Source organism: Hevea brasiliensis, chromosome 15 (assembly GCF_030052815.1).
Source record: "Hevea brasiliensis isolate MT/VB/25A 57/8 chromosome 15, ASM3005281v1, whole genome shotgun sequence".
NCBI lineage: Eukaryota > Viridiplantae > Streptophyta > Magnoliopsida > Malpighiales > Euphorbiaceae > Hevea > Hevea brasiliensis.
Genome location: NC_079507.1, coordinates 7394639 through 7405609, shown reverse-complemented (window position 1 = coordinate 7405609; position 10971 = coordinate 7394639). Strand labels below are relative to the sequence as shown.

At 33.3% G+C, this 10971-nt stretch overlaps 1 protein-coding gene across 1 annotated transcript; it reads left to right on the top strand.

Moving 5' to 3' along the window:
* Positions 1-4143: 4143 nt before the first annotated feature.
* On the top strand, positions 4144-9945 carry LOC110635687 (homeobox-leucine zipper protein HDG5). The gene is made up of 12 exons (XM_021785115.2): positions 4144-4338; positions 4697-4942; positions 5035-5204; positions 5688-5805; positions 6226-6408; positions 6761-7234; positions 7357-7455; positions 7585-7800; positions 7937-8105; positions 8219-8487; positions 8607-8702; positions 9189-9945. The coding sequence occupies exons 2-12, from the start codon at positions 4802-4804 to the stop codon at positions 9639-9641; spliced, it is 2388 nt and encodes a 795-aa protein (XP_021640807.2). The 5' UTR covers positions 4144-4338; positions 4697-4801; the 3' UTR covers positions 9642-9945.
* The last annotated feature ends 1026 nt before the right edge of the window (positions 9946-10971 follow it).

The following is a 10971-nucleotide window of genomic DNA, read 5'->3' as shown; positions in this document are numbered from 1 at the left end:
ATAAATCTCCCTATATCATTTTTTAATTCACCGAAATTTTGTTAAAAGAGGTTCTTAAAAATTTAAAATTAAAAAAATAAATTGAGTTTAATTCACTCTAAAAGTCTCAAGGAGAACATATTTAGAATATGAATATCTGAAGATAAAATTTATAGACAAACACATTTATAAGTAATTCAATCTGATATCATATTTAAGAAAATAAATTAAATCTAATTATATCTTAAAAGTTAACTTAAGATGATAAAATTTTTTCAAAATCTTATATATAATATAAATATTTTATTTTAAATTAATGAGAAATAATATTTAATTATTATTATGTGTTATCATAAATAATAAACACTTAATTATTAAAATATTAATTGGAACTCACATAATATTAATTATGGTGGGTAGCTCAAGGAAAGCATGGGAACTCTCATCCTATTTACTCAAGTAGTTGTTAGATAGAAGAGAGATAATGAAAATTCAAATTATACTCTGTCTCTTGACATCTCTTCCATTCAAAATTTTAATAAGGATAGTTATGTCATTTTATAAGCATTTGTGCTATTTGTGCCACAACATTTGTGCCATTTAGCACTGTCCGACCATGGCTATGATTATAATCCAGAAATGTAATCTCAACTTAACAAGAAAAATGATCTTACACGAGTTATAATAAATTATATAATATGCTACGTCTTGCTTACATAAGAAGCAGAAGCAGACTAAAATTAGCTAACTAATTTTGATAAGTTATAAACGCAACTCTGACTATTTCATAAGATAAGTTGTAATAAAATTTAAAAAAATTGCTATTACATTGATGATACTATTCTAATTTCTTAACCAGTTCCATTGTAATGCTTAGTAGTATAATGGGTTCCTTAATGCCTAATACTATGATGGCTTGGTATAGTTCCACTGACAATCGGATTAATTACAGCATCAGCAACATTTCCTTGTGTTTGGCTTCCTGGTGTTTGGCTATTATGTGGCCCAACCTTTACATGTAAATGGACACAAGTTACATAAAATATCTAAAAAAAAATGAAATAAATAACATTAGTACTCGATTTAAAAATATATATATACCGCCAAAGAATATTCGAGTTAATATTGTTTCTTGGTCGACTTACGCCGCCTTCCATCGCTTTCTATTCCTACCAGAATTTGCTCGTTGAGTGATCTCTCATCGACCAGGCTCGCTTATTCGTGGTCCGCCCACGACTACGAGTCACATGTGGATTAAGAATAACTCTTTCATTTTCTTCGCTTTCATCAACATTGTTAGTGTCAATAGTAACTTTGTGCATTCTTGGTAGGAGCAATCATTCCATCATTCCACCAATAAATCCCGCCTCAATTCAGCCAACCGTTGTTTCACAAATTTGATCTTATTGTCATCGTAAGCCAAATCGGATGCTTCTTGAAATAACCTCTCCATCTCCTGTATTTCTCAAACTCCTCTCATATGTGGGTACCCTCCGTGAAAAAACTTTTACTATGGACACGATTAACATCTTTTCTCCATCGCCTAAGCAAATATCGCTCGTTGATGAACTTTATGTCTTTGAGTGACATCAACCTCATGATATGGCAAAGCACAATATTCCTTTTGATTCGAATTTCTTACAATTGCAAATTGAAATATTGGCCATTTTCCTGTACTCTACATCATAAACAAACTCCCTACGAAACTAGCTTGTTGATTATGGATTTCTCCATAATTTTATGTCTCTCAATTCTGGCTCATTATCCGCTTCACGCCTTCCTCTTCGATTGGCTGAATGACATGGCAATACCACATTCGCTTAATCTCCTCTTGAACGAGCTTGAATATTGAATTAGTAAATGCCTTTTGAAATCGTTGTTCCCATTTAAAAACAGATATGCAATTTACAATCGTGTTTTTGATTTGAAATCAAGATAGAACTCCTTTTCATTCTTGTCACACATAGCAATCTCATCGCTTCCACAAATTGCTTTAGTGTGCTCATTAAGTTAACATACCCATCAAAATAGGCATGCATTCTCTCACTCCTTTGAGTCGAAACCATTCCAGCCCAAAATGTGTGATTGAGATAAATTGGAACCCAATACTCCCTATCAACATATAGTTTGGAAAGGCATTCATTTCTTTCCAACCCATGCTTCACCACAAACTCATTCCAATTTCTCTCAAACATCTCGATGGTTAAGCTATCATATATTACAGCTTTAAACTCAAGGCATGCACTATCATAATCAGTAACACCTTAAACTTCTCGTGTACCTTGCATAATATATGCCACAAGCAAAATCAGTGTCTAGTATTAGGCATTACCTCCCTAATGGCTTTCCTCATGCTCGCATTGATCCGTAAGAATAGAATTAGGATGAACATCTTCCATTGCTTCAAGCCACGCCATGAACAACCACTTAACAGTGTTTACATCTTCATGTGAGATCAAGGCGCATCCTAATAAAATAGATTGCCCATGATGATTTACTCCAACAATGGTGGCAAATGGCAACTTGTATCGATTAACAAGGTAAGTAGTGTCAAAACTAACAACATCATTGAATTCCTCGTAAGCAGCTCGACTACGAGGATGAACCCATAGAACATTTGAAAGCCTGGAATCATCATCAAGATCAAATGAATATAAAAACTCCTGATCGTTTCGTTGCATTCTCACAAACAACTTACGATAGCCTCAAAGATCACCATCACCAAGTCGTAGCCTCCTCTTTCGCTCAATGAAGTTTCACAATCCTTTGACAAACAAATTAAATTTTCTCGTCCACCGCTTGAACTTCAAGCAACCTAATGCTTTTTAGGGTCTTATGCCGCCTATATCGCTTTGCCTCCAATCTCCTCTTCATATCCATATTCAAAGGACTCGTGAGCAACCATCAATCTAGACATAGAAGGTTCCAATTCGTGATTGTGACTTGAAATAACTTTTGAAATCTGCCACATTCCATTTTCTCTTAGGATTGCATTAATCTTTGCAGGACAATTTATCCTTTTTGATGATTTCGCACCAATTGCTTTCCTTCCTTTATCGCAACTAATTGTTTGATATTTGCGAGATCCACCCCGTACATTAACTGCTGATCTTTTGAAAACACTAAAACCTTTCAATCTAGCATGTTCTTTATAGAAGTTGAACATAGTGCTGATACAAGGAAATAACATCCCTGTTAGAGGACCTTCTTCAATAGCATTAGTGTTTCATTCGCTTCTAATGCCTCCTTCGTTCATATCTTGATCACCAGCTGATTCATCTTCCTCCACATCTTCAGTGAACAAACTATCATCTTCACTAAAATCAAATATCTCATCAAACAATTGCCTACGATATGACCTTCCCTGACTTAACCCCGCCATAAAAAAATTGAAAAAACTGAGAGAATGAATCAACTTTAAAAGAAAAAACAAAGAATGAAAATATTTTAAGGAAGGCAAAAACAAAGAATGAAAATATTTTAAGGAAGGCAAAAACAAAGAATGCTCATCACTGCTGCATGTGTTAGCTCATATGTGCATGCATTAATGCAGTAGACACACTCATCGAATCATCAGTTCTTGAATGGTGTGCATAGCTGCAAGCAATAATAGCTTGTTGCATGCACGCTTTCCTTTGCATGAGCCATGAAATGAGCTATCTCACCAGCTCCAAGCTTTGAAGCCATTTTTAAATTGTTTCCTCTCTTTCTTTTAAGGGTATAATAGTAAAACTACGTACATTAATACCATTTGAGCCAGCTCAAATTGAGCTATTTAGCAGCACTCTTTAATTTATTAAATTACTTATAAAATACATGAATATGTTGTAATAAAATAATTTTTAAATAACTTATTAATTAGATTAATTTACGGTATTTTTGAAAAGTAAAATCCTTAAAAAAAAAAAAAAAAAAGAACCCCACGCACGAGGAATTAGGATAATTTTCTTTGGTGAATGAGGAGAGGTTTGACTTTTGCATTGTGGCTTCGGGAAACGTACAAAAGGCCATTAAGGACGTGCCACGTACAAAGGCCATTTAAACGCAGTAATTGATCGGTTTCTCTCAAATCCTAATTTCAAAATGCCCATTTTAACCCTGTACGGTGAAATCCATAAATTATCTATTTATGACACAAATGCATATTATAGTCAGAGAGAGAGAGAGAAAGAGAGAGATATTAAGTAACATTCAAAGGAAAGAGTGAGAGTGGGAGGAGCAGAGTGAAGGCCAGAGGCCTCAAGGGCAAGAGAGGGGTGTTTTGGAAATCAAAAACAGGAAGATTTTATTTTTCTTTTCTTATTATTTTCCAAAAATTCAATTCTGAAATTTCAAAGATCAACCGACATAAGATTGTTGGTACCATTTACTCTCTGCTCTTGATGTTTAAGCTTTGATTTTTTATTTGGCCATTTTCTTTTGACAATTAATTCTCAATCTTTAATGGTGATTCTTGAATTAATCTTATTTTTGCTTTACTTCTTTCTTTCTTTCTTTTTATTGACTTTTCAGATATGGGAAAATCACAATCTTTATTATTCATCGGCAACTTTCTGCAACTTTTACCACGAAAATGAAATATTTGTTTCCATTTTTCTCGTGGTCTTTCAATTGTGTTCTTGAGCTACATATTTAGATTTGACTCAGCCCATTTCATATTTTTTTTTAATTATTTTCTTACATTTATATTCTTTCTTGTTCTTGAGTGTAATGGCAGACAGAGAGACGGCTAGGTTCAAGTGAAGCTGGTAAAAAGAAACCAGAATTTTGGGGTGTTTCTTTTAATAATTAGCTTATATATATACACAACGAAGAAGGAAAAATGTATGGGGATTGCCAAGTATTACCGAACATGGGAGGAAATGTGATCTCTTCAGAAAACCATTTTACGTCTTCCATGGGAAACCCTAACTTCGACTTCATGCCAAGCATGTCCTTCAATTCTTTCCCTTCCTTAGTCCCTGTAGGTGCAGTCTACACTACGTTTTTTTTTTTTTTTTTTAATTTTTGGAGATGAATGATGATTTTTTCTGTGATTTGTTTGGATTTATTTAGAAAGAAGAAAGTGAGTTAATGATGCGTGGAAAGGAGGAGATGGAGAGTAGGTCTGGAAGTGAACAACTTGAAGACAAATCAGGGAATGAGCAAGAGATCAGCACCGAGCAGCCTCCAAAGCAGAAGCGTTACCATAGGCACACTGCACGCCAGATCCAAGAAATGGAAGCGTATGTCTCCATCTTTTTTTTTTTTTTTTTTTTTTTTTTAAAAAAAATTATCTTTCTTATTACAATAAAAAAAAAAAATTTCCTTATCTTATGCATTTTATTTTTGTTTAATTTATGAACAAAAATATTATAATTTTCATGAACACATCTCTGCCCAATACGTTTCACTCTCTCAATTTTCTCTATCTATAAATTTCCAATGCCATGCACAGTCGTTACTTGGATTCTCTATTTGCAAAGAAAAAACCATTTGCAAAAAGATCCAAAAGTGGACTGTTTGTGTTTGTCTCAGAGAGATTTTCTATATCTTATGCTCTCAGCAAATTCAAAACTTGTTATCCACTTTTAAACAGACCCATTATGGCTTCAATTAATTTTCATGTGCAAATGTATTTTTCTATAACCATATTTTATTTTTATGCAACAGAGCACTGCTTTTTCATATGATATCATATATAAACATAAAGAAAACTTCTTTTGCAGCTTGTTTAAGGAATGTCCACACCCAGATGACAAACAAAGGATGAAACTTAGCCAAGAACTCGGTTTAAAACCGCGCCAAGTTAAGTTTTGGTTCCAAAATCGCCGTACCCAAATGAAGGTAACCATTCTCTCTCTCTCTCTCTCTCTCTCTCTCTCTCTCTCTCTCTCTCTCCCTTCTTTCACTTTTATGCTAACCCTAAAATGCCCCAACTCTTAAAGAAGCCGCTGAGCTTACACACGGTGAATGCGATTCCCAATAAAACGCGTCCATTAGTAATGTTTTTACTAAGCCATCATCATGAGCATCGTAGCAAAAGAATCGCATTTATAGCTTTGGCTCATTGGCTCCTTTCTTCTAGTCCAACATATCCATATACAGTCTGTATCCATTAATAACCCTGAGGCTTGGGTAATTTAAATCCTTACCTGCACATGTGCTTCCAAAAAGGTATTTCTTGTTAGGGCTACATTTGATAATAAACCCCTTTAGCGTAGCCTTATTAATTTTCTGTTTCCTTTAAAATGTAATGTAATATAGGCACAGCAAGATCGAGCAGATAATATTATACTCAGGGCAGAGAACGAGACATTGAAGAATGATAATTATCGGCTACAAGCAGAATTACGTAATCTTATCTGCCCTAGTTGTGGAGAGCCAGCTGTGATTGGTGGGATTTCCTTTGAGGAGCTTCGAATTGAAAATGCACGACTTAGAGATGAGGTAATTAATTGCAATTGTTAAGTTCATGAGACAATTTACCAATTGAAATAAATAAATACTATATATAATAATCTCATAATTAATTGGTTCTTAAAATTATTTAATTAAAAGAGTTATTTTTTTATGCTTATATAATATGAAAATGCTGCTTAATTATATGTTGTGAATAAGATTCCATAAATATAAATTTATGGCTTTGCTAGTCCTCAATGATACTGAAGATGTCGAGTTCGAATATATATATGTATATGTATATATATATATATATATATATATATATATATATATATATATATATATATAAAGAAAGAAGAAATCAGGATTGATCAATACTTGCTAAAATCTTGAGCAGTTAGAACGTGTCTGTTGCATTGCTTCACTCTATACTGGCCGGCCGATTCAAGTAATGCAACCTGTTCCTACACTTGTTCCCCCTTCCTTGGACTTGGATATGAACATATATTCAAGGCAGTTCACAGACTCCTTGGGTTCTTGCACTGAGATGATGCCTATGCCTATGTTGCCGGAAACTTCTTCCTTTGCTGAGTCTGGTCTTGTGTTGATGGAAGAGGAAAAAACTCTTGCAATGGAGATTGCAATATCATCCCTTAATGAACTTGTGAAGATGTGCCAGGCAACTGAACCTCTTTGGATCAGAAACAATGAGAATGGGAAGGAGGTACTTAATCTTGAAGAGCACGCAAAGATGTTTCCATGGCTTCTGAATCTCAAGCAGCATTCAAGTGAGTTAAGGAATGAAGCTACACGAGACAGTGCTGTGGTTATAATGAATAGCATCAACTTGGTTGATGCCTTCCTCGATGCAGTACGTACCTTAATTTATATTCATCCTTTTGCCATTTCATGTTAACGAATGTTGTTTTTTAACTCAAATATGAAGCTAAATTATGCTTCATCTTTTGCTTCTTTGTATGTTTGCATTTTTAGAGTAAATGGATGGAGCTGTTTCCTTCGATTGTTGCTAGTGCAAAAACTGTTCAAATTATAAGTCCTGGTGTTTCTGGTGCGAGTGGTTCTCTTCACTTGGTAAGCTTGCATTTGATGGTGTTACTTATAAACTAGTCTTTTAATCGTATTGAAAATTATGCTGCCATTAATCTCGCAATTTTTTTTTTTCTTTTTGTTCACTTAATTATTTATTAGTTATTTGATCAGATTTATGCAGAACTGCAATTTCTTTCCCCATTGGTGCCAACTCGGGAGGCATATTTTCTACGCTATTGCCAACAAAATGTAGAGGAAGGAACTTGGGCAATTGTTGATTTTCCCATTGATGGCTTCCATGAGAATATTCAACAACCTTCTTTTCCTCTATACAGGAGAAGGCCTTCTGGCTGTGTCATTCAAGATATGCCCAATGGGTACTCAAGGGTACGTAGGTACTTGTAAAATTTGGAGCTGCTTACTCTTTAATTTTTCTAACAAAATATTGGCAGCTGTTACTCCATTTTGGTGGGTTTAGTAATCTTTTAGAGCGATGCTGATGAAATAATTCCCACACACACAGGTTACTTGGGTAGAACACGCAGAGATTGAGGAGAAGCCTGTGCATCAGATATTTAGTCAATTTGTGTATAGTGGGATGGCATTTGGAGCTCATCGCTGGTTAGGAGTATTACAACGACAATGTGAGAGGGTTGCTAGCCTCATGGCTAGAAATATCTCAGACCTAGGAGGTTATAAAATTTGCTATATTTTTTTTTCCATTTATTTCACAATTTATACAGGTGCAAATGTATGCATGCTGAAGTTGCAGGATTATATTTTGTTTTTATTGCAATATTTGCAGTGATACCTTCTCCGGAAGCTAGAAAGAATTTGATGAGATTGGCACAGAGAATGATAAGAACGTTTTGCGTGAATGTAAGCACTTGTGGTGGCCAATCGTGGACAGCCTTGTCTGAATCCTGCGATGACATTGTTCGCATTACTACTAGGAAAATCACAGAGCCTGGCCAGCCTAACGGGATCATTCTCAGCGCAGTATCCACTACTTGGATGCCCTTTCCTCATTACCAAGTCTTTGATCTCCTAAGGGATGAACAACGAATTTCTCAGGTTCATTTAGTATTTTTATTAATTAAGTTGAGATTTCATTGATCAAATCTACTGTAATACATTCTCCTTAATTATTATTGTTATTATTGACAAAATGTATTATATCATACTTTGTCCAGTTGGATGTTCTTTCTAATGGGAATACCTTGCATGAAGTTGCTCACATTGCCAATGGCTCTCATCCAGGAAACTGCATTTCTCTTCTTCGCATCAATGTAAGTTTTCTTCGCATCACATTGCCAGGGCTAAGGTGAGAGTCGGCATAAAAATGTTATAAATTGAATACCAAATTCACCTCCAAACACTTTGTTTGGAGCAAGTTTTTAGTGGTAGGATAAGGTTTTTTTTTTTGAATGTAATTAAGACATATGGATTTATTTGGGAGGGAGATTTTATGGGATAAGGTTTTTTGGTTTTTTGAGATTTTTCCAAAGCTCTTAATTTCTCAACATGTCAAATTGAGGGTGTAGGGAAAGTTTTTATAAATTAAATATTAATTATTACCAATTTTTATCTTTCCATATATTTGATCCAAACAACATAAAATTAGTAAACTATCATTTATCTTTACTCCCAAACAACGTAATATTAAAAAGTCATGCCTTACCTTTCATTATTTTATTTTAACATATAAAATTTAGTTTAAATTTCAATACCAATAAGCATACTGATATATGTATATGTATGCATTGAGATGATAGGTTGCAAGCAATTCTTCCCAACACGTAGATCTGATGCTACAGGAGAGTTGCACAGACCAATCTGGAAGCTTTGTTGTGTACACCACCATCAATGTTGAGTCAATCCAGCTCGCTATGGGTGGGGAGGACCCATCTTGCATCCCTCTTCTTCCATTAGGGTTTGTTATAATTCCAATGGAATCCACTTGTAAAACCAACACTACTGTCAATGAAGGCAACTCCATCCAATCTTCACAAGATGGAAATAATAATAATTCTAATTCAGGCTGTCTACTCACTGTGGGGCTCCAAGTACTTGCCAACAACAGCACCATCCCATCTGCAAAGCTCAATCTCTCCAGTGTCAACGCCATCAATAACCACTTGCGCAACACAGTGCACCAGATTACTTCAGCTCTTAACACCTCCGCCGCCGCCTCCTGCCCTGAGCCTAGTGCTGCACCTGAGGAATAAAGTCTAGGGTTTGAAGTTGAAAATTACCCAAGGTCTCCCCTTCTCTTTCTAGATTAATCACAAGGATGTTTTGGTAATTACGACATGGACAAGTGGGTAATTAATGGGAGATTAAGGGTTTACTAACGGAGAACAAATTAGTAGTAAATGTAGTAAAGAAAGAAGTGTATCATTAATGGAATGCAGAATAGAGGGAGTCAAGAGCGCACCAAGATGTGACCCTTGCTTTGTGGTGAGGCCTTGATGAGGCCACACCAGTCAGCAAGGGTGGTGGTTCGGGTATTGACTTCTGCTTGTTGTCTTATTTTGTTCTTTTCAACTTAATGCTATTTAATGTTATCATAGTACTTAAAAAAATTGCAATTAAATTATTTAAATTATTATAAAATATTTTATAGTTCGACTAAATTATCTATTACCTTACTTAATTGAGCAAGGTGATAAGATGAATAATATAAAATTATATAAATAATTATTCTACTTCATAAATGTAAATGTAAAATTAAGAAATTAATTAATACATTTTATTTTTTTTTTAATTACAGACATTTTAAATAATATAACTTCAAAAAGTGGCAAATAAAAGTCAACCTATTTATATTTTTCAATTTTATATTTTTTTTATACTAGTCAGAAAGAGTTTTTTATTTTTTTGGGAAATAATTTTTTAACATATTATATTAGCTATTTTATTTAGTTTATTAAATATAATAATACATGCTAAAGTCTTACACTATTTGTTAAGAGAATAAAATTATTAATTATTATCTCATACTAAAATTCATAATAGGACAAGTACATTTGATATGTACATACTTAGAAAAGTTTTTTTTATCATCTTTAATGCAAAATTAAAAATATAAATTAAAATTATATAAAATAAAAAGTTTATACACATTAATTAAAGTTTACGTTAGTAGTAGATTTTGTTGTGTTAAGAAATAAAATATAATAGAATAAAAAAAACAGAGGCCAGAACTAAGAAACTATATATATATATATATATATATATATTTGTGATTTGTTTTTAATAAATAGAGTTTAAATACAAAACTAAGCACAATAACTGCACATAACCGTAATATGATCATGATAAAATCGATCGACTAATATATTTTTAAATTTAATTGAAAATTAATATTTTACGTAATTATTAATAATGGCATTAAAAATATAATTATATTAATTATTTAAAAATTAATATTTTACACAATTATTAATTATATTTTTCCTTCTTATTTTTATTAATGAAATTTAAGATAAAGTAAAAGAATTAATATCAAAAATATTAGATTAGATATTCTGAGAATTATTACTAAAAAAATATTCA